General features: G+C 53.1%; 3 protein-coding genes across 8 annotated transcripts; all 3 read right to left on the reverse strand.

The window, feature by feature from the left end:
* Positions 1–662: 662 nt before the first annotated feature.
* Positions 663–2,362, reverse strand: LAGE3 (L antigen family member 3). Its single transcript, XM_002699730.5, has 3 exons — positions 2,030–2,362; positions 1,577–1,705; positions 663–1,416 (listed from the first exon to the last, which is right to left on the reverse strand). Exons 1-3 carry the CDS (start codon positions 2,251–2,253, stop codon positions 1,302–1,304), a joined length of 468 nt encoding a protein of 155 aa, XP_002699776.2. The 5' UTR covers positions 2,254–2,362; the 3' UTR covers positions 663–1,301.
* A 7,994-nt stretch (positions 2,363–10,356) lies between these two features.
* On the reverse strand, positions 10,357–13,017 carry UBL4A (ubiquitin like 4A). 3 transcript variants are annotated; one of them, XR_009493449.1, is made up of 5 exons: positions 12,893–13,017; positions 12,634–12,739; positions 12,189–12,403; positions 11,797–12,081; positions 10,357–10,522 (listed from the first exon to the last, which is right to left on the reverse strand). XR_009493449.1 is itself a non-coding variant. In NM_001034214.2 (5 exon segments), coding segments are annotated over 5 exon segments (588 nt in total). In that variant the 5' UTR covers positions 12,941–12,988; the 3' UTR covers positions 10,363–10,410.
* A 570-nt stretch (positions 13,018–13,587) lies between these two features.
* Positions 13,588–21,168, reverse strand: SLC10A3 (solute carrier family 10 member 3). 4 transcript variants are annotated; one of them, XM_010821559.4, is made up of 2 exons: positions 17,445–21,168; positions 13,588–15,404 (listed from the first exon to the last, which is right to left on the reverse strand). In XM_010821559.4, exon 2 carries the CDS (start codon positions 15,264–15,266, stop codon positions 13,833–13,835), a length of 1,434 nt encoding a protein of 477 aa, XP_010819861.1. In that variant the 5' UTR covers positions 15,267–15,404; positions 17,445–21,168; the 3' UTR covers positions 13,588–13,832.
* Between the last annotated feature and the right edge of the window lie 440 nt (positions 21,169–21,608).

Raw genomic sequence — 21,608 nt, forward strand, 5'->3', positions numbered from 1 at the left:
GAGGAAGGGTGACTCCCTGTGGGGTTTCTGAGGATCTGAGGTGGTCCAGGATGGCCATGTCCAATCCATCAACGAGGCCGGGTGGCTACACCTTCAAGACACGTTCAGAAGCCACTTCCTTCTCCCCATCTCCACTGCCCCTGTGTGGTCCAAGCTGCCCTTGTCTCTTGCCTGGATGCCAGTCTCCCCATTTCTGCCCTGGCTACCTTCAGCCTCTTCTCACCATGGGAGGCACCGGGACCCTGTTAATAAACATGGTGGCCCTCGTCCCCACTCTCTTCAAAATGGTCCAGAGCTTCATGGCCACCAAACACCTTCATGTCTGCCAACTCTACTGTCCCGAGTGCATTGCAGTCATTGTGTCCCTGTGCAGTGCTGAGTCCCTCAATCGTGTCTGACTCTTTGCGACTCCATGGACTCCCACCAGGCTCCTCTGTCCATGGGATTCCCCAGGCAAAAATAATGGAGTGGGTTGCTATTTTCTCCTCCAGGGGATCTTCTGGACCCAGGGATCAAACCCTCATCTCTTGTGCCTCCCACACTGGCAGGTGGATTCTTTACTGCTACACCACCTGGGAAGCCCCCAATGGTGACACTAATGTGGGAAAACCAGAATTCTGGTGGGAGGGTATTTTATGGAGAGTAATTTCACATACTTTAGATTGAGAGCTTTAAATATTTAATTAATTCTACTTCTTATAATCTTAATCATTCATGCAAAGATCTATATACAAGCATTCCACTGAATCATTACCTATAATATGGCAAAGACTGAAAATAGTTTAAACATTCAATAATGATTTTGAAGAATATTTAGAAAAAAGTTCATGTTAGATGAGAAATACCAAGAAAAACGCTAAACTTGCACAATATCAAATATTATTGTTACACGTTTACTATATAACTATAAAACTCAGAGAATACTCCAAAATATTGATAGTAGCTAATACTGAATGAGAGACAGGACCTATCCTCCTCCATTTCTTAGATGATCTTCACTTACACTGTACTACTTGACTATCTGAATCACATAACCCTCCAATCTAAGGACAAAGGCAAGAATTTTGAAGGTGCTATAGTTGAAAATAAACTCATCATAGGTCAATTTTATTTTCAGTAGTTAAGCATTTAAGCACCAAACAATGCAAGTGGACCTTGAGCACCCAAGGGCCATTATAGGCAAAAGATGAGGCCCCCATAATAACTCGGCAACTAGTGCAGGAATCACTGCCCTAGGAAGGATCACTGTCTAGGAAGGGCCACCAGGTCAGACCTTAACCCCCGCTTTCCCCAGCCCTGGCTTAGCGGGCAACAGAGGGCCCAAAGCGCTGCATGGTTCGCATCACCAGAGAAAGCTGGTCCAGAAAGTTGACAATGGAGATTCGAAGGAGGCGGCAATCTTCAGCTCTCCAGCAGCTGAAAGTGACAGAAAAAGAGAATCAAGGTGGAGATAGGCGCAGCACACTGCGTCACCTCCATAAACACAGCCCTTGAGTGTGTCCAAATAGAGCGCCCCTGGAGAGAGACGAGCTTGGTCACCTGCTACCACTTCCAACCAGCCCCTTTTCCAACTTACACCACCAGGACACTGCCGCTCACTGTGAGCTCCTTCCCAACCGCTCCACGGTGAGGTTCGACATCTGGGGCCAGGGACCCACGGGCAATCTCTGCCTCCAAGGCGGACGGGAAAGGCACGCTTAGGGTGCTGATGGAGACGCGGTTAAGGTACCGCCCACAAGGATTTGGAGCTCTGGGTCCTGTCTCAGGACCTCTTCCAGCCCCTCCGGGCCACTCGTAGCCCTAATCCAGCCCAACTACCCCGTTGCCCCGTGATCCCATTTCTGCCCCCGACTCACGCCACCCCGGCCCATCCCCGCTTCCAGTCTCCCTTCAGCTTTCTATTCTCTGCCCGCCCCAAGCGCCCTGGCCATTCCACCCCTCAGCAGCCCCTGAGCCGCCGGTCCGTTTGTCCCACCTCCCACCGCAGGCAGCCCCCAGCCCTATCTGCACTGCCCTTCGAGTAGGATACAATACGCATGGTCGGCTTCCCGGCCGTTGGGCCGGGGACCATGGGTCTCCGCCCAGCCCTGAAGAGTGCTGGGCCGGCGCGACACCCGGAGCTCCGTGGTCTGCAGCGGAAGCAGCACCCGCGCTGCGGGGGCCGCCCCGGCCACCCCCGACACCCCGCCGGCCCCGGCTTTCGGCGCCACCCGCCAGGCTGCCTGCGCCTACGTCCCAACCTGTCTCCTGCATGGCTGCCGTGCTCCGCCTCCAACTCCACCCACGGGTTCCGGGCCTTGGCGTCGCCCGCCCACTCCGCGAGCGGCTGAAAAACTGCTGCTCCTTCCTGAAGTGCCGCCCCCGCCCCGCGCGCCTGCGCAAACAGGTCCGGTGGAGCCGGCCGGCCGATGGGGTCTCCGTTGGCCGCAGGGAAATGAGCCTCCCTTCCATAGTTCGGGGCTTCCCTTGTAGCTCAGTGGGTAAAGAATCTGCCTGCCATGCAAGAGATCCGGGTTTGATCCCTGGGTCAGGAAGATCCCCTGGAGGAGGAAATGGTAACCCACTCCAGTATTTCTGCTTGGAGAACCCCATGGACAGAGGAGCCTGGGGGGCTACAGTCCGTGGGGTCGCAAGAGTCAGACACGACTTAGTGACTAAACCACAGAGTCGGGCACGACTGAGGGACTAACTCTTTCTTTCCCACAGCTCGGGCCGTTCGCAAACTTTATTATTATTTTTTTTATTATTTTTTTTCAACCATATTTTTATTTTTTTATTTTTTTTAAATTTTATTTTATTTTTAAACTTTACAATATTGTATTAGTTTTGCCAAATATCGAATTGAATCCGCCACAGGTATACCCGCGTTCCCCATCCTGAACCCTCCTCCCTCCTCCCTCCCCTACCCTCCCTCTGGGTCGTCCCAGTGCACCAGCCCCAAGCATCCAGTACCGTGCATCGAACCTGGACTGGCGACTCGTTTCATACATGATATTATACATGTTTCAATGCTATTCTCCCAAATCTCCCCACCCTCTCCCTCTCCCTCTCCCACAGAGTCCATAAGACTGATCTATACATCGGTGTCTCTTTTGCTGTCTCGTACACAGGGTTATTGTTACCATCTTTCTAAATTCCATATATATGCATTAGTATACTGTATTGGTGTTTTTCTTTCTGGCTTACTTCACTTAAACTTTATGACTCGATTTTAACTTCCCTTTTCTGTTCTGCAAGTTTTTGACAGTAACCTTGTACGGCATTTTTAATCAAAAATAAGTTTTTAAAGTGACATGAAATTTCTGATGGTGATAGGCCTGTTAGTTTTTTGTTTTCCTCCTTTGTAATCATAAGGAAGGGCATAAAGGTGAAGTAGGTTATCAAAGCCTGTTGGATCACCCCTCAAAATCCATCCTGAATCAGCCTACCCTCTCCCCCTTCATTGCTAGTCTCCACCGGTGGCCACCCTATCTCCCTGAACTTGAAAAGCTTTATTTTTTCGCATATAGTTTAATTGTTTTTGGCTGTGCTGGATCTTCCTTGCTGTGAGGGCTTTTCTCTAGTTGCAGCAAGCAGGCTCATTGCAGTGGCTTCTCTTGTTGGCAGAGCTCAGGCTCTAGGGCGTGTGGGCTCTAGAGCACAGTCTCAGTAGTTGTGCCTGGCTTAGTTGTTCCCAGGCATGTGGGATCTTCCTGGATCAGAGCTTCCAAGTCTCCTGCACTGGCAGGCGGATTCTCTACCACTGGGGCTTCCCTGGTGGCTCAGATGGTAAAGAATCTGCCTGCAGTGCAGGAGACCTGGGTTCGATCCCTTGGTGGGGAAGATCCCTTGGAGAAGGGAATGTCTACCCACTTCAGTATTCTTGCCTGGAGAATTCCATGGACAGAGGAGCCTGGAGTGGGACACGGCGGAGTGACTACTACTTTCACTTTTTTTTTCTTCACCAGGGGAGCCCCTTGAACAGCTTTCTGACTAGTTTTCTTCTATGCTTGCTCCTCTACATCCTGTTCTCCACAGTAGAATCAGTTCTTAATTTTTAATATATATCACATCATATCATGTCTCTGCTTAAAGTACTAAAACAGTTTCCTGTTGTCTTTGAAACGAAAGACAAACTCCTTCCTGTAGCTTCTAAAAGTCCTGTGTGACCCGGCTCAGGGTTCCTCCACCTGCTTGCTTCCCTACTCTGTGGAGCCTCTAGGGACTTCTCTCTGCTCCTGACCAAGGGTGGCCTGCCCCCATCCCTTTGCACTTACTTTTTCTTTTTGGAAGACTGTATCCAGACTTTCCATTGCTGACTCCTTCTTGTCATTAAGATCTAGTCTCCGGTGTCAACTCCGAGAGGCCTTTGGGATCACCAATCTAACATACTACCCCCAGGCGCCGTTCATCACATTTGCCCATTTCAGGTTGCTGCATTTCTAATAATCTGAAATTGTAAGTTTGTTCACTTCTATACTGTCATTGTATTGTCTCTGATACTTTTCTGTGTAGTGTATGCACTAGGTGGTTTGTTTCTTGTTGGATGAAACAACATTCTGTATGCTCAGTCGTGTCTGACTCTGCGACCCCATGGACTGCAGCACGCCAGATGTCCTTCACCATCTCCTGGAGTTTGCTCAAACTCATGTCCATTGAGTAGGTGATGTCATCCAACCATCTTATCCTCTGTCGCTCCCTCCTCATCCCCTCAAAAACTCAGACAGTGTCTTGGGCCTAGGAATGCCACATGTACCAGTTAATTCACAGATATGAAACAACATGTACACAAAATTACTTCAGTTCAGTTCAGTTGCTCAGTCGTGTCCAACTCTTTGCAACCCCATGGACTGCAGCACGCCAGGCCTCCCTGTCCATCACCAACTCTCAGAGTTTACTCAAATTCATGTCCGTTGGGTTGGTGATGCTATCCAACCACCTCATCCTTTGTTACTTAGCGTAATATAAATAGTAGAAAACTATTGGACACGGACTTGGTGTCCACGTCCATTGGAGTTCCCTGGTGGTCCAGTGGTTAAGAATCCACCTGCCAATGCAGGGGACATGGGTTCAATGCCTGGTATAAGAAGATTTCACATGCTGTGGGGCAACTAAGCCCATCCTCCACAACTACGGAGCCCCTGTGCCACAACTACTGAAGCCCCCACACCCTAGAACCCATGCTCCACAACAAGAAAAGCCACGGTGATGAGAAAGCCTTGCACTGCAACTAGAGAAAGCCCACATGGAGCAACAAAGACCCAGCACAGCCCAAAATTTTAAAAAAGAAAAAAACAACTGGACAAAACACATATGTCCATCAGGATGGAGTTGGTGAAATCACTTGTGGTTCATTCATACAATAGTCCTCAGTTCAGTTCAGTTCAGATGCTCAGTCGTGTCCGACTCTTTGCGACCCCATGAATCGCAGCACGCCAGACCTCCCTGGCCATCACCAACTCCCGGAGTTCACCCAAACTCATGTGCATCGAGTCTGTGATGCCATCCAGCTATCTCATCCTCTGTTGTCTCCTTCTCCTCCTGCCCCCAATCCCTCCCAGCATCAGAGTCTTTTCCAATGAGTCAACTCTTCGCATGAGGTGGCCAAAGTACTGGAGTTTCAGCTTCAGCATCACTCCTTCCAAAGAAATCCCAGGGCTGATCTCCTTCAGAATGGACTGGTTGGATCTCCTTGCAGTCCAAGGGACTCTCAAGAGTCTTCTCCAACACCACAGTTCAAAAGCATCAATTCTTCGGCGCTCAGCTTTCTTTACAGTCCAACTCTCACATCCATACACGACCACTGGAAAAACCATAGCCTTGACTAGACAGACCTTTGTTGGCAAAGTAATGTCTCTGCTTTTCAATATGCTATCTAGGTTGGTCATAACTTTTCTTCCAAGGAGTAAGCGTCTTTTAATTTCATGGCTGCAGTCACCATCTGCAGTGATTTTGGAGCCCAGAAAAATAAAGTCTGACACTGTTTCCACTGTTTCCCCATCTATTTCCCATGAAGTGATGGGACCAGATGCCATGATCTTAGTTTTCTGAATGTTGAGTTTTAAGCCAACTTTTTCACTCTCCTCTTTCACCTTCATCAAGAGGCTTTTTAGTTCCTCTTCACGTTCTGCCATAAGGGTGGTGTCATCTGCATATCTGAGGTTATTCATATTTCTCCCGGCAATCTTGATTCCAGCTTGTGTTTCTTCCAGTCCAGCGTTTCTCATGATGTACTCTGCATATAAGTTAAATAAGCAGGGTGACAATATACAGCCTTAACATGCTCCTTTTTTTATTTGGAACAAGTCTGTTGTTCCATGTCCATTTCTAACTGTTGCTTCCTGACCTGTATACAGATTTCTCAAGAGGCAGATCAGGTGGTCTGGTATTCCCATCTCTTTCAGAATTTTCCACAGTTTATTGTGATCCACACAGTCAAAGGCTTTGGCATAGTCAATAAAGCAGAAATAGATGTTTTTCTGGAACTCTCTTGCTTTTTTGATGATCCAGCGGATGTTGGCAATTTGCTCTCTGATTCCTCTGCCTTTTCTAAAACCAGCTTGAACATCTGGAAGTTCACGGTTCACATATTGCTGAAACCTGGCTTGGAGAATTTTGAGCATTACTTTACTAGCGTGTGAGATGAGTGCAATTGTGCGGTAGTTTGAGCATTCTTTAGCATTGCCTTTCTTTGGGATTGGAATGAAAACCGACCTTTTCCAGTTCTGTGGCCACTGATGAGTTTTCCAAATTTGCTGGCATATTGAGTGCAGCACTTTCACAGCATCATCTTTCAGGATTTGAAATAGCTCAACTGGAATTCCATCACCTCCACTAGCTTTGTTCGTAGTGATGCTTTCTAAGGCCCACTGGACTTCACATTCCAGGATATCTGGCTCTAGGTGAGTGATCACACCATCATGATTATCTTGGTCGTGAAGATCTGTTTTGTACAGTTCTTCTGTGTATTCTTGTCACCTCTTCTTAATATCTTCTGCTTCTGTTAGGTCCATACCATTTCTGTCCTTTATCGAGCCCATCTTTTCATGAAATGTTCCCTTGGTATCTCTAATTTTCTTGAAGAGATCTCTAGTCTTTCCCATTCTGTTGTTTTCCTCTATTTCTTTGCATTGATCACTGAAGAAGGCTTTCTTATCTCTTCTTGCTATTCTTTGGAACTCTGCATTCAGATGCTTATATCTTTCCTTTTCTCCTTTGCTTTTCCCTTCTCTTCTTTTCACAGCTATTTGTAAGGCCTCCCCAGACAGCCATTTTGCTTTTTTTGCATTTCTTTTCCATGAGGATGGTCTTGATCCCTGTCTCCTGTACAATGTCACGAACCTCATTCCATAGTTCATCAGGCACTCTGTCTATCAGATCTAGGCCCTTAAATCTATTTCTCACTTCCACTGTATAATCATAAGGGATTTGGTTTAGGTCATACCTGAATGGTCTAGTGGTTTTCCCTACTTTCTTCAATTTCAGTCTGAATTTGGCAATAAGGAGTTCATGATCTGAGCCACAGTCAGGTCTCAGTCTTGTTTTTGTTGACTGTATAGAGCTTCTCCAATTATTAAAAAAAAAAAAAATAGATTGCCTAGTTTTGTCCAGTGAAAGTCTAGAAGCAATGACACTCCAGTAGCAAAGAATGTTCCCTGTACCCAGAACTTGGTTCTCAACACCAGTCTCCCCTAAAAGGAACCAGAGCTCCTTGGAGAAATGGAAGATTCTAGGTATGGGTCAGGGAAAAATACAAGAGGAGCCTGGAGCACCTTGTAGTGTCAGAAAGGAAGGATATGTTTGAAAAGGAAAAGGATGGGGCATGTTAAAGAGACGTGGGAGCCAACTGGAAAGAACCAAAGCTAGAACAATTTCAGCACCCAAAAGATTATTAAACCTTTTGGAGAGGAGGCACCAGGGAAGGTAATATATAGGCAGACATTATGTATATATTTCAATCTGGAGGGGATGCACACATGGGTGTATTCACTTTGAAATTCTGTTGAGCTGTATGTTGATGATTTATGCCCATTACTGTATGCATGCTACAATGCAGTAAAAACTGTCCCCAAAATGACACTTAGACAACTTAGATTCTAAGTTGTTGAATAAAAAAAGTGTCCACCATCACAACTAAGAAAAGACAGCAGGGACAAGGGAAAGCTCTTTGTAGAGAAATGCCAATTAATAATTGTAGAAAGCAAGAAAGCACAAGAAAATCAACATTTTGCAGCCACCAGTGCAATTCATCCAGTTGAACTGATCCAAATGGGGAGCATCCTTGGGTGGTAAGACCATGAGATGAAGGTTGTTGGGAAAGAGAAAGTCCCTGGGTCTCAAGGTATCACCCAGATAACTTGTGTGTTAGGAAGGGAGAAGGCAGCTTTACCAGGGAGAGACTGAATGATCACACTGAGCCTCCCTCACACTGCGTGGGGAGGGACACAGCCTGCCCTGGGTGGCCGCTCTCCTCAGAAGGCCTAAGCTGAATCTAACCAGCAAGGAGGGAGGCAAATCCAGATCCTGGGACTTGCTATGAGGCCAGTGTCCTGGACTCTTCCAAAAGCATTGCTGCCTGATGGCACGTGGACAAGGGAGAGTTAGGAGAGGCGAAGGTGGCCTCCCACTTCCTGTCATCAAAAGCCTGACCCAGTGGTGTTGCCTTTCACCTTGGGCAAATTCTTTCCCAGCTGAGCCACCAGGGAAGCCCAAGAATACTGGAGTGTGTAGCCTGTCCCTTCTCCAGCAGATCTTCCCGATCTAAGAACTTAACCGGGGTCTCCTGCATTGCAGGCGGATCCTTTACCAATTGAACTATCAGGGAAGCCCAGAGCTAGGGGAAGTAGAAGGAAAAGTTGGAGAGGGCAGGCAGAAGAGGTGGCCCGGGGCAGGTCCCCAGTAGCTCCAGGAGGCCGCTCTGGCTCGGCCCTGGAAGGGGACAGGGGGACAGGAGTGAGCAGGCTTTCCAAGGCCCAGGGCACAGAGGCTGCCATGGCCTTCGCACCTCCTGCTGGCAGGGCCTGACCCATCCTGAGCAGCACTTGTCAGACCTACTGGACTTGGCAAGGCTGGCTTTTTTCCAGGCCTGTGTGGAAAGCAATGTGCCAGCAAATTGTGCACACAGCTGATCTTTGCCTGGGCGTTTTCCAGCTCAGTGAGCTCCACCCCAAAGGAAACACTGCTTTCCTCTGAGCCTGCCCCTCTGTCAGTGTGCCCATGGCAAGTGGCACCACAGGCATCTTATTCCAGGTGCTGGACCGTTGCTGTCTGTGGCCACTTCAGCTGGGCGTTTCACTCGCCCTGCCATCTCCTAGTGGGGCTGTTTCAAGGACCCTCCATGAGGAGGAGAGTGGTTTCAGGCCAGGGGATGGGGGGTAATGCGAGGGGTCAGTGCCCACCTCTGGGGCAGACACTTGGCTCAAGGGGCACAGTGCTGGCCATAAACATTCCAGCCCCTGTGGAAAGATATTGCAGCATTTGGAGCCTGCAGGGTACATGGGGCCACACCCCCTCCCAGAAACTAAGGAAAAAGGCAGGGCACAGCCCGTGGCCATTCTGTCCTCTAGCGATAGCACAAGGCCTAGACCAGAGCCTCCGTGGCCCCTTCCCACCTGGGCCTCCCATCTCTCATCCCAGCACCTCTTCCCTGTCTCCCCCCTCCACCCCTGTAGCTACACACTCCTGCCCAGACAAGCTTCTGGAACCGGGGGTCTCCAGTCACTGGCAAGACCTTTCCTCCTCTCCACCATGCAGCAGCTTCTTGCCCTAAAACATCGCCAATGACCTTCTTGTTAGCTTGAGAGGAGGCTGCCCTCTCTTTTGCTTCTTGGCAGCACTAGACACTCTGCACCCTGGCTGGAGGGGCCTTCCTGGCCTCTGACACCAAGCTCTCCCTGTGGCCTTGCATCTGTGGAGGCGCCTTGGCCTCTGTAGTTTCTCCAGTTGGTGAAGTCCCCCCCAGGTCCAGTGCTCTCCCCTTTCTTCAGTCATGCTCTCTGGGAAGTAATTTCATGCATCCTTGCAGTGTCTGGGACATTGTGTCCGCAGGCCCTCCGGAATGTCGTGGAAAGCTGCACAGGGCTGCGGAATCGGCCCGTTGGTCCTGTCATCAAGGCACCTGCTATACACCCAGGAGACACCACTCCTGTCTCCATGGGCAGCCTGAGTTCCTCAATGACTTCCTGCACCCAGCAGATGGCTCCTAGCCACTACAGGGTCATCACTGCCCAGTCAGGAGGCACATAAGACTCACCAGCTGTCTCTTGTGTCTGTTGACAAGACTACATCAGCCCTCCCTGAGGACCCGGCCTTCCTGAGAGTTGCCCTCTCCCTTCCACAGCCCACCCAAGCCCCTGACAAAATGATGGAGGCACCCAGTTCTGAGCATCCAAAAGGGACAACGTTTATTTGTTGGGGCAGCTGAGGAGGAAGCTATGCTAGAGGACGGGAAGGTGCTCCATGCTGGCTGTGACCGAGGGGTTCGGTGGAAGCTGCAGGCAGCCATCTTCTGATCCTGAGGTAGAGGCCTGGGATGAAGCAGACACTGCAGAGTGCAGAGGGGAGGTAGGAAGAAACTGGGTATTTGGGGAAATCGTTTATCTGCTGCCAATACCCCTGGACTTTTACAAACCAATTCCAATTCGCAAACCAATACCTTTCCTTTATTGCTTAAACCAATATCCTGTAATGGTTAAATCAATGATGGGGAAACCAAAAGCAGTTCAGCTAATAGAGTTCCTTTCAGGTTAAAGTCTCACATGCACCTCTAGTGTGACTGAAAAGGTCAATATAAAATTTCCTGACTGCAAAGAAATGAGAGCGTAGGGAAGTCTATCACATGGGCCCTGCGGCAGTGCATGCCCAGCTCCTGGGTGGAACCATGGACTTCCACCTGCTCTTCAAAGCCTTTGGCCCTCAAGCCACTGTCCGTCCTCCCGACCTGGGGACCCAGCACTTACCCCATGAGGCTCAGGCCAGAGGGTGGCCCAGATGCCCTCCTCCAAGGAGCAGGTGCCTAGATGATCTCTACGGCCCACCCACCAGCTTCTGCCCCCACCCAGGTTCCCTCTCAGTGAGTGGTGTACACAGTGGGAGGCCCTGTCCACATGTGGCAGAGGATGGGCAAAGGGTACAGGGGCCTGCTCGAGTCACCTCAAGACTGTCACCTGTCATCTCTAAAGGTCATGGACCACTTGTGTCTGGAGGAGACAAGCAGAAGGGGGTGCCCAGAGAAAAGCTGTGACACTAAGGGCCAGGACATTCCGTCTTTGGGCCACGCTTGGCCTTCACTCAGCATTTGGCCTCAGTTTGTATCTGGGACACAGGGGTAGGATGCCTACAGACTCCTGAACCCAGGCTTTGGAGCTAAAGGAAACTGAGAGAGTCTCAAGAGCAGCCCTCACTGGGCAGAGTCGAATGCTGGGGACCAACGAGGCACAGGGACTTGCCTAGGGTCACTCCTCAGAGCCGGGTGACATCCTAGACTCCCCAGCCCACCTTCCCTTTGAGTGCATACTGGTTGCAGCTTCTAAGGGGGCCCAAGGCTGGCCGTCACCTGACCTCTTGCCAATGCTGGACCTGCCAAGGATGAGGTGACAGGATTGGGCATCAGGGGCTAGCTGCTTCCCCTTCCAGGCCTGGAAAAGGTATTGCTCGAGGGTTTCTCCTCAGTGGGCTAAACCTGGAATGTCCATGGCCACCCCTCAGAACCCATTTGAACGACCCTTTTCTCCCTCTCACCCTGAAGCACTTCTGGAAGCTAGCTGGACTCAGAATCTGGCTCCTTGCCTTGCCCGCTAGGAGCCTCGGCTGTCTCACCTTTTGTGCAACATGTGGGAGCCAATGAGTGGGGCCTGGCACCTAACATGAGCCAGATACAGGTACCCGGGTACCCGCCAGGCAGTATTATGAGTCAAGTTGCAATACAAGAAGACATTTAATGCTACATGCAGCTTGTGGCCTGGCCAGGCTCCTCCCCACACTCCGAGAATCCTACTTGGAGAACCCCTTCTCCATAGCTTCAGTCGCTTCGGGGTGCAGGAAGCGGCCAGCCAAGCGTTCAATGTCATCCAGCGTCAGGCGGCTCAGGGACCGCTCATAATCCTGAAGAGAGAAAACCAGAAGGATTCAGGGGTGCGGCTTGGGGCGGGGGGCCCGCTGGGACAGAGGCAGGTGGGCAGGACGCAGAGGTCCTGGGCCACGCTTCTCACCCTCTGGAGTTGATCCAGGACTCTGCTGGCATCGGCGGCGCTGAAGTGCTGGGCCAGAACTCTGGAAATGAGCGTCCAGGCGGCGGGCTGTGGGGCCGGGGCCTCGGCCGTTTTCCGCGCGGTGCTTTCTTCCAGCAACACCTTCTCCAGAGGTTTGACCACTAGGTTGAGCTTGGAATTCGGCCCGATGCTGTAATCGGAGAGTCTTTTCCCATCTGTCAGAGAGAGAGAGAAACTGATGGAGCTGTGGCCCACAGTCGCACTGCCCACGGCGCTGCGAGGCCTCGGGGAGCCCAGGCGAAGCGCTGCGGTGGCCTCCCGGGGTGGGGGTGGGGGGTCACCTAGCCAGAGCCCCCTCCACCTACACTGCTGCCCGGGCCTGGGCTGGACGCCCCGTCCCCTGGCTTCCCGCGGGTCTCCCCCGGAGTCCCCTCTCCCTGGTTACCTGCCAGGGCCTTGCCCTTGAACAGCAGCCGCTGCTGGCGGACCGGGATGTTCAGCTTCTCGGAGACCAGATGTTTCAGCGTGGACACCAGCTCGTCCTCCGACACCTGTCCCGGCCGAGAAAGGTGGGCGGGGGGTGAGGCCGCGGCCCGCGCGGAGGGCGGCTCTCCCGAGGTGGCCAGCCCGCCGGGTCCGTCCCCGCCCGCGGCTCGATCCCGCACCGGCGGGGCTGACCGCGCAACCCAGCCCAGCGATGCTACCTGAAGGCTGCACTCGCGGCCCTGGAGTGCCTTCACCGTCAGCTGCATGGCGGCCGCCGAGGCGTCCACTCGGGCCGGCGCGCACCTCAACGGCCCGCCGCCGCGCGCCGCCGCCCCGGGCGCGCGCCGGAACCGCCCGCCGCCGCCGGAAGCCTCGCGAGGGGCGCGCCCGGCGTCGCGGCCCCTCCCCGCGGTGTCGCAGGCCCCTCCCCCCATAACCTGGCCGGTCCTCCGCCGACCCCGGGGCGACGGAACTCGGAAGCCCGCGGAGAGGGGAAAAAGGTGGAGGGACGAGCTGGGCCCGGGGAGACGGCGGGCCGGGAGTTCGCGCGCCACCGCCCGCGGGCAGAGCAGGTCAACGCTGATGCCCGTTCCATCCCCTGCCTCTCAGGAGCCCGCAGAAGGCCCGGCTCTGCCGAGCCCGCTTCGCCACCCGCCGGCCTCCTTTTTAGTCCACCTGTAGAAAAGCAACTGAGCTTGGGATCTGGCCGGGGAGTCAGGCCTCTGTCCTTCCCACTGCTCCTTCTAGAACAGATACACAGCTCTGAGGTGATGCAGGGGCGAGGAGGGCTAAATCTGGCCAGAGGTCACTCTGTCGCCCAAGCCAGCCCTCCACCCTGGCCCACGCCTACCTAGCCATACCACATCTTTCCTTCCCCGACCCGCAGGCCTCAGAGGGCAAAGACAGCAAGGGACCCAAGCTTGCTTCTGTTTTATTGAAATATATTTTCTGGGCAGTGCCCGTCTACAGAATTCAGCATGGCCTCTTTGGCACTGAAAGCTGGAGAATAAAAAACGAGTAAAAAAAATAAGCCTGGGTTTTTTTTTTCTGAGTGCATAGTGCATGAGAACTAAAGGCCTTTGGTACACAAGAATGGTGGGGACAGTTGGTGGAGGTTGGGGGCTAGGGGTGCCTGGTGAAAGCTTGACCCAGGGGGCCTCAGGGAACGGCGCACACGCTGCTATAGATAAAGTGGCCAATTACTAAGGCCAGCATCTCCGAGGTGCCGCTAAGTGCCACAAGGAAAGGGGCCTGGGAGGCGTAGTCAGCCTGGAGGCGGCGGAGGGACAGCTGCAGCATGGCCAAGGCCAGCAGGCTGTTCTGCACCCCAACCTCGATGCTGACAGTCCGCCGCTGTGCCACTGGCAGCTTCAGGCACGTGGCCAGGCCGTAGCCCACCAGGAGGCCGACCAGGGGCACCGTGAAGCCCACCAACACGATGGGCAGCCTCACGCCTGCCAGGATGAAGACCCCCATGCGGTAGGCCAGGAAGAGGCCACCCAGGAGCAGCACAAAGCTGAAGGGCTTGATGACATGTAGCAGCAGCTGCGAGAACTTGGGGAGCTTGGACTTGATTACCACGCCTGCTGCAATGGGGATGGCAATGAACAGCAGGGTCCCCAGGATCTTGGAAACGGGCACATGGAGTGTTTCATGGATGCTGAGCAGGCGACTGTAGATGGCTGAGGACAGCGGCAGGAAGCCAGTGGCAGCCACCGTTGAGATGAAAGTCATAGAGATGGCCAGAGTGACGTCCCCTCCAAGGAGGAGGCTGAAGAGGTAGCTCCCCCCGCCGCCGGGCGACGAGCAAGTGATGATGAGGCCCAGAGCCAGGGCCTTGGGCAGCATGAAGACCTTAGCCATCAGAAAAGCATAGAAGGGCATGACTAGAAACTGGCCCAGAAGGCCGAGCAGCATGGGCTGGGGGTTCTGCAAGAGCCCCTTCAGCACCTCGAGCTCCACTTTGCACCCAAATGAACACTTATTGACGAAGATAAGAGGCAGGAGCAAGTAGAGGATTGGGTTCTCTGAGAAGTGGACTAGGTCAGTGCCGAGGGTGATGGGGGTATCTTCAGCTGGTGAGACCTTGATGCAGAAATCTCTCCGTTCCTCGATCAGCCTGGGCGGGGCCTCACGGGGGTCCGTGAGCTGGATGTGGAGTGGGGCTATCCCAGGCAGGCCCGAGCGGATGCTTACCACGAAGCTGCCGCCGCTGCCCAAGGCTATAGAACTCACATTCTTGATGGCCAGCACCTCTGGGTCCAGGGAGGTGACCCTCAGCATGGGGCTGGGTCCCGTCCCATTGCCCTGGCCTGGGTACTGGCTTGTGATCACAATGATGCCCTCGCTCTCTTCTGGGAACTCAAACTCCATCACAGAGCCATCTCCAATGCTCAGGTAGCGGCCCCTGGTCAGAGGCATGGGATGGCCCAGAGCTGGGCTGAGACTGGCACTGGGTGTTCCCCGGGCCCCCCACAGCAGGCTGACAAGCAGCAGGGTGGCTCTGAGCATGCTTTGGGGGCCCGTGCAACCAGTGCCCCCTTCTGGGCCAGGCCACTGCAGGGAGTGGCCTTCACCACTCCTAAACACCATGGCTCCTTCCCAAGGGTGGGGTGCACAGGCCCTCTGTGGCTTAGGAGACCAGCCTTGCTGGTGCTGTTTGGTGGTCCTGAGAAGGGTCCATGGGCGAGGTCTGGTGCTGGGCTGCCTTTCTTGATGGTAGAGCTCTTTCTGAGAAGAGAAGGGACATGGTGGTGGCTGTTGAGGGTGAGCAGCTGTGAGCCCAGGAGCATGACCGAGAAGCCCACTGGTGGGAGACTCAGCAGGGTCCCTTTTTGCAAGCCTGGGGATGGAAAGGGAATGCCTAGTGCTGGCCCTTGAGTGCCATTTGGGTATCCCTTCCCCAGTCACAACTGCCTCAAACTTCCCCAGAAGGGCCAGCGACAGGTATGACTTTGCCTTCAGCCTGCTGATTGGGGCTGATTTCCACAATTCAGAGATGGCCTGACAACAGGGGATCAGCCATGATCAGCCACCAGGGAGAGACAGCCCCAATCTTGTCACCACTAGCCTGTGCCGCACTTGCTTTGAGGCACAGTTGCGGCAGTACCACAACCAGGAGGAAATCTCTGCAGGACAGCCCAGGGATGCCCAGGAAGCAGGCCCGATGACAGCAAGCCAGCTCACGGCATCTGAGTGTCATCTGACCAGCAGAGAGCAGCCGGCAAAGTGGTGTGGGCAGCGGGTGACCCCGGGGCCAAAGGCCCCATGTGCTGGTGTTCACCACTGCTATGTGAATGGTCGTGCTGTGTGTGGCCATCTGGCCTACCTACCTGCTGACAGGGGCAAGATGTAGGTTCTGGGAGGAAGCAGGTCCCCCTCTCCCCAGGGAAGTTGCCAGAAGGGGCAGCAGAAAGGGATCAGATAGGCCCACGTGTCTACTGAGAGGTTTCTCCCCTTTCTGTCAGAGCTCTCACTCCCCTGGCAGGCCCAAAATTGGAGCTCCTAGAGCCACTGTGCCATCTGAGAGGCTCTGCTCAGAGTTCAGGGACTCCTCTCATGCCCACGTGGACCCCTACCAGAGCCTAGAACTACCCTTGAGGAGTGTTTCTAGAGGGATGGGCTGCCTCAAGGGGAAAGAAGGACGTTTGCCTCTTTCCACTTCTCAATTTGGGCAGCCCACACCCTACTCTCCTGCAGGAACTGGGGCAACCAAGATGAGGACACAGTAATTCTTCATCCTTACTGTTGACTGACTCATGCCTGGCATTGTCCGAGTCTTGGAAGAGGCCCCTGTGTCTCTAGATCCTATCGGGGATAGTCTCATTTGAGACTGGAGAGCAGTGGAAGTAGGTGGTGGAGGGCTGGTTCAGCAGAAGGCTCATCCCTGGGAAAGTCATCCTCTACCACCCTGGGATGCCATAGCCTCTCCTGGCTTGGCATTTGGGTTACTTACCCTGGAGGCCTTGATTCAGCCTTGGGTCCCACCGCTGAAGAGGGAGGCAGGAAAACCAGAGGGAGCAGGAGAAGTACAGTGGAGGGGACTCACAGGGAAGAAACGAAGGCACCTGGGACTGAAGCCACCGGTCTGGTGTGAACCAGTTCAGAAGGCAGAGGAGGTGAATGGCCATGCACCCCGTCGTTCCAGTACCACTGGTGGCTTTGAGTCACTGTGTGGGGGATCTGGCCCAGATCCCACCATTTCTTCTTGAGGTGCCAGGAGAGTTTGGGCAGATACGCCCCAAGACGAGGGAGGGAACCCCGGGTCAGCAGGTTTTCCCACACTGGCCGAGTGTTCGGTGTCGGTGCAGTTGGCAGTGTTGACCCGGGGCTCCTCCCTACCTGGGAGTCCGGAAGTAGTCGGACAGGGCAGATCAGAGCTCGGGCAGAAATTGGGGAGGGAGAGGGGGAGGGGCGCCCTGCAGCCGGCAGGCCGACGATACGCCCGGGCGGCCCCGGGATCCCTCACGCCACTCCCGGTCCCCGCGGCTGCACGAACGCCCGGCGGCGAGCCTTCTCCGCGGCGCCCGGCCGCCACAGCAAGCAAGGGAGGAAACTGGCCGGAGCCAGAGCCGCCTTCCGCCCGCCCTTCTGGCCTGAGGCTCTCACCTGCCTCGGCGGCCCGGAAACTCGGCGCGGGAGCCAGCGCCTGCCGGGCCGGCGGACGCCCACGAGCACTGCCAGCCGGGGCTCCGCCCCGAGCCCGACAAAGCACCGCCTCCGCCTCCGCCCCACGCTTCCGCCCCGCCTACCCCACGGCGGCCCCCTTACCTCTCACCGTCGGGGCGGGCCTAGACCGGATGTGACGTAACACGGGAGCGACGAGTCTGCGCGCGCGCGCGCGCCGGTCTGGCTGCCTTCCGGGTCGTGGTGGGTCGGTGCTGGGTGCTATCTCGTGTGGCTAGTGAGACGCGTATACCAGTCTTCTGTGGTCGCTGCCGGGGCGACCCGCACCGGTAGGCATCCCAGTCCTTCCCAACCACGCTGCGACCTCTAGGGGCAGTGGGACGCATGCTTAGCCCTTATCCAAGCTAGGACGCCCGGGAGCTGCTGCTTAGTGGTGGGACCCGGGAATCAGGGTTTCTGTCACGTGCCTTCTCTGGGCGCTAGCCCTGTGGCCAGAGGGCCGACTCTCACGGATCCAGACTCTGGGACCTAGTCTCGGCCATGTTCCACCTTCCTACGTTCAAGCAATGACCGAGCGCCTATTTCCACCCTGTGTAAGATCAGTGGATTTTTGAACGTTTCAAAACTATTTGGGGCCACCAGCAAGGTCCTAAGGTTTCACGGAGAAGGAGTGCAAACACATGGCATAAGGAAGGGCAAAAAAGTGGTGAAGGTGTAGAACGTGGATGTGAGAAGACAGTGAACAAGTGTAGAATCAAAGGAGCTTTGTATGGTCCCAAAGGTTGCTGGGCAACCGCAGTCAGGGGGTGGGACAATAGCTACCCACTGTTCTGGGAGAACTTCTTGTCAGGGCTGTGATGGAGGCCAGTGGTGCCCAAAGTTGCAGGTTCTTGCCCCAAGAAGGTTTTTAAGACACATCGTAGAGAATGTCCAAAAAGACCTGTAGCATATCTATTTTTATTTATTTTCCCAATAAATAATAACTAATCATCTGAATAAAAACCTATTAATTTTAATTTAGCCTTATTTATTGAGAACTGTATTTGTGTATGTGTGTTATAAAGTTCAGATTAGTACATTCATGTGATGTGTAAGCAGATAGACACACATGGTGGGGGTGCACACTCGAGAGGGTTTATGTCAGTGATCAAGAAACATTCAGAGCTGTAGCTCTAGGCTGTTCTTTAGTTTCAGTTAAGACATAAGCCTTTTGTGTGTGTGTGGACTTAGTATCCCAGAAAGTCTGTACTGTCCCTCTCAAATGGGGTTGAGAGGTCCTGATGGAAGCAGGCTGGCACAGGTGAGAGGGCACATGTTAGGTTGAAGACTGCAAGTTTGCAAAGGAGCAGTGGTGCTGTCATTGTCTGAGGATGGGGTAAAAGTGGCCAGAGGGAGAAGGGGGATGGATCAGCTGAACATTGGGGATGGAAAACCTAAACAATGTGTTCACCCTTGAGGAACCCTTCGTTTTTCTATTCCCAACTGGATGAGAATTGGTGTCAGGGGTCAAGGAGAATAAATGTAGTTAGAAGGCTGCTCCCCGTTATCATTAGTCTCTCCAGCCTTCCCTGAAAAGCCAGAGGGGGCTGGTGGGGTGTCTGATCTGAAGGAATTTGGAGGCCTTCCCTCCAGGAAAAAGGGGTGGCTAAATTAAAATCATGGGGTCACAAATAGTTGGACACGATTTAGTGACTGAACAACAACAACAAAAAAACAAGAATGTTTGTAGTTAGTTTTGAGGATTAATAATTTACCCCAGAAGAAGGAAGGTCTCTATGAGTCAGTCAAGGATATCTAGTTCCAAAGAAGTCATCTGGACCAAGAAAACAGATGGAACACATGATAGTTACAGCTAAAAGAACATCAGGGCACTTCAGATGGGAGACCCACCACCATCTCACTAACAGGGCACAGTGATGACCCTGAGAGGTGGACTTACCTCCTGCTCTCCACGCAGTGGCCTCCAGGAAGACTGTGATAAATAAGCAGGCATGGAAGGCATATTCTATACAAGCATGAATATGGGATGCATTTGGTATTTACTGGGAAATGTGACAACTGGCGTTTTTACAAGCCCAGCTACAGGTTGTGGTGCCTGAGTTTTCTTTAGAGGGCCATCTCTCTTCCACTCTCGGTACACAGGTTTGCATGTAGAGGACCCCAATGCTGGCCTCTGAGGGTGCATGACACAGAGGTAGCCAATCAGAGCCACAAAGATTGAGGCAAAGATAAACCCATAATCCAATCTGGGCCAATGAGAGGTAGTTCCCTAGGGACTGGGAAGATGGGACTTCTTTCTTGCTGGGGTTGCTCCCCCTGCCTGGGAAGTCAGCACATTTGAAAAAGACATGAATACAAAAGAAAGGGGAGCCGACATATGAGAGCCCTGAGGACATAACTGGAGCTGGACTCACCCGTAGGCATTGGGGGTCTGTTACAGGAAAATTCAGCCTCCCTTTGCTATCGTGGCTTTATTTTCACATGTGCCAGTTGAGTTGGGACCCTGGCTCTTGTAACTGTAACTGAGGATGTCTTAACTCCTGAGGGTAGGCCTGGGGGACAAAACCCTGGTGGAGGAGGACCACTGGGTGTAAAAAGACGGCCCTCTACTTTGGGAAGTCTGGCAGGCTGCACACCACCCACTGTCAGCGTCCTGGCCTGTGTAGGGCCATGTGGGGGATAAAGCTGGCCTGCTGCTTCCATCTGTGTGAATCCAGCATAAGCAATGAAGGTCTGGGGCAGGTCAGCTGGCATAGTGGTTGATAAGAGGCACCTCCCAGCCTTGCAGTTCATCCCTTGACTAAGGTGCATTTCATTTCAGGCGAGTCACTAACTTTGTGGGGCCCTATTTAGCTGGCTTCTAACCTCCCAGCCCCAGGGAAGCTTTCCTAAGTATACCAGGGACCATTTTTCCTCTCTAAACAGGGGTCACAGCAGCACTTGCTCACTGGGGTTGCTGTGACGACTGAGCAGGGAATACATGCAGATGAATCACTGGCCACATGTTGATCCTTGTGGCAGCCCCAATGGATACATCCAGATCCATCAGACTATCCTCTCTACTTTGGAGGATGTTGGAAATGTCCATAATAGAAGGTTAAAAAAAGATGAATAACATAGATGATACTATAATGGTAAGTACTCAGTTATTGCATCTTCCCTTGTAGCTCACTTGGTAAAGAATCTGCCTGCAATGCAGGAAACCTGGGTTTGATTTCCTGGGTCAGAAAGATTCGCTGGAGAAGGAAATGGCAACCCACTCCAGTATCCTTGCCTGGAGAATCCCATGGACAGAGGAGCCTAGCAGGCTATAGTCTATGGGGTCGGAAGAGTCAGACATGACTTAGCGACTCAACCATCACTTGTTGTTATGAACACTTGTCAAACAGAGTGCACGACACCAAGAGGGAACCCCAAAGTCCACCCTGGGTTTTGGGTGGTGATGATGTTTCAGTGGAGGCTGGGTATAAGGGAACTCTGGACTTTCTGCTCAACTTTGCTGGGAACCTAAAACTCTAAAAAACAAAGTCAATGTAAAAACGAAAACATCTCAAGTTCTTGGCACGGGGTCAGGCTGGTCTTCAGCTCGTGTGATCACCATCTCCCAGGCAAGAAATTCAGGCTGCCCTCACGTCTGCAACTCCCTGACCCTTTATGGCTGTGATTGTGGCCCCACAGCCACAGCCTCTCCTCCTGGGCCATCCCAGGACTCCCTCTCTTCTGTGCCTCCTTAAATACCTTCATTTTCTGATGATGCACTCACACTCTGGCAGCACTTAACCCCTCGAGGGGGACTCAAACGTCCACTGCCCTCCACCACGGTACCTTCAACGTGACCTGGCTGGTGCCCAACTGATTCCTCTACCTGGGAAGTCCAAACTGCCTTCCCTCCTTTTCCTGACACCAGGCCATTTCTGTGCCACTTTGTATACTTTTCCAGCAAAACTCCTTATCGTTTCTTGCTGGTTCTCACCCAATGCAGGGAAATAGAGCTGTAATCTCTGAGAAGTGCCAAATAGCCTTCGTACCTTGATCTCTCATGCCCTGATTTCAAAGGGATCTAAAGCTGAGTGCTGCGGGGAGACGTACCAGCTCTTGAGGGAGCCGGGGCAGGAGGGGGAAGCCTCCTGGGTTGATTTGAATCCCCACTCCTATCCCTACAGGCCTGTGTCCAAGGGATTCAGCCAGTTTCCAGCAGCCAGAATCAGCTTTCCAGGCAAGGCTACAGGGATGCCCACTGGGCAGAGGGGCCTGTGGATGACATGCACCCTGGAGACACAGGCCACTACAAAGGGTGTGGAGGCGAGT

Source organism: Bos taurus, chromosome X (genome assembly GCF_002263795.3).
Source record: "Bos taurus isolate L1 Dominette 01449 registration number 42190680 breed Hereford chromosome X, ARS-UCD2.0, whole genome shotgun sequence".
Lineage (NCBI taxonomy): Eukaryota > Metazoa > Chordata > Mammalia > Artiodactyla > Bovidae > Bos > Bos taurus.

Bases quoted from the DNA above. Each gene is read 5' to 3' on its own strand.
- SLC10A3 (XM_010821559.4), bottom strand. From the start codon at position 15,266: ATGGTGTTTAGGAGTGGTGAAGGCCACTCCCTGCAGTGGCCTGGCCCA.
- LAGE3 (XM_002699730.5), bottom strand. From the start codon at position 2,253: ATGCAGGAGACAGGTTGGGACGTAGGCGCAGGCAGCCTGGCGGGTGGC. The intron at 1,706-2,029 runs GTATCCTACTCG...CGTCTCCATCAG, and splicing joins GGAAGCCGACCATGCGTATT to CACCCTAAGCGTGCCTTTCC. The intron at 1,417-1,576 runs GTAAGTTGGAAA...TGTCACTTTCAG, and splicing joins AGCGGCAGTGTCCTGGTGGT to CTGCTGGAGAGCTGAAGATT.
- UBL4A (XM_010821556.4), bottom strand. From the start codon at position 12,940: ATGCAGCTGACGGTGAAGGCACTCCAGGGCCGCGAGTGCAGCCTTCAG. The intron at 12,404-12,633 runs GTAACCAGGGAG...TCTCTCTGACAG, and splicing joins CAAGGGCAAGGCCCTGGCAG to ATGGGAAAAGACTCTCCGAT. The intron at 12,082-12,188 runs GTGAGAAGCGTG...TTCTCTCTTCAG, and splicing joins TCCTGGATCAACTCCAGAGG to GATTATGAGCGGTCCCTGAG.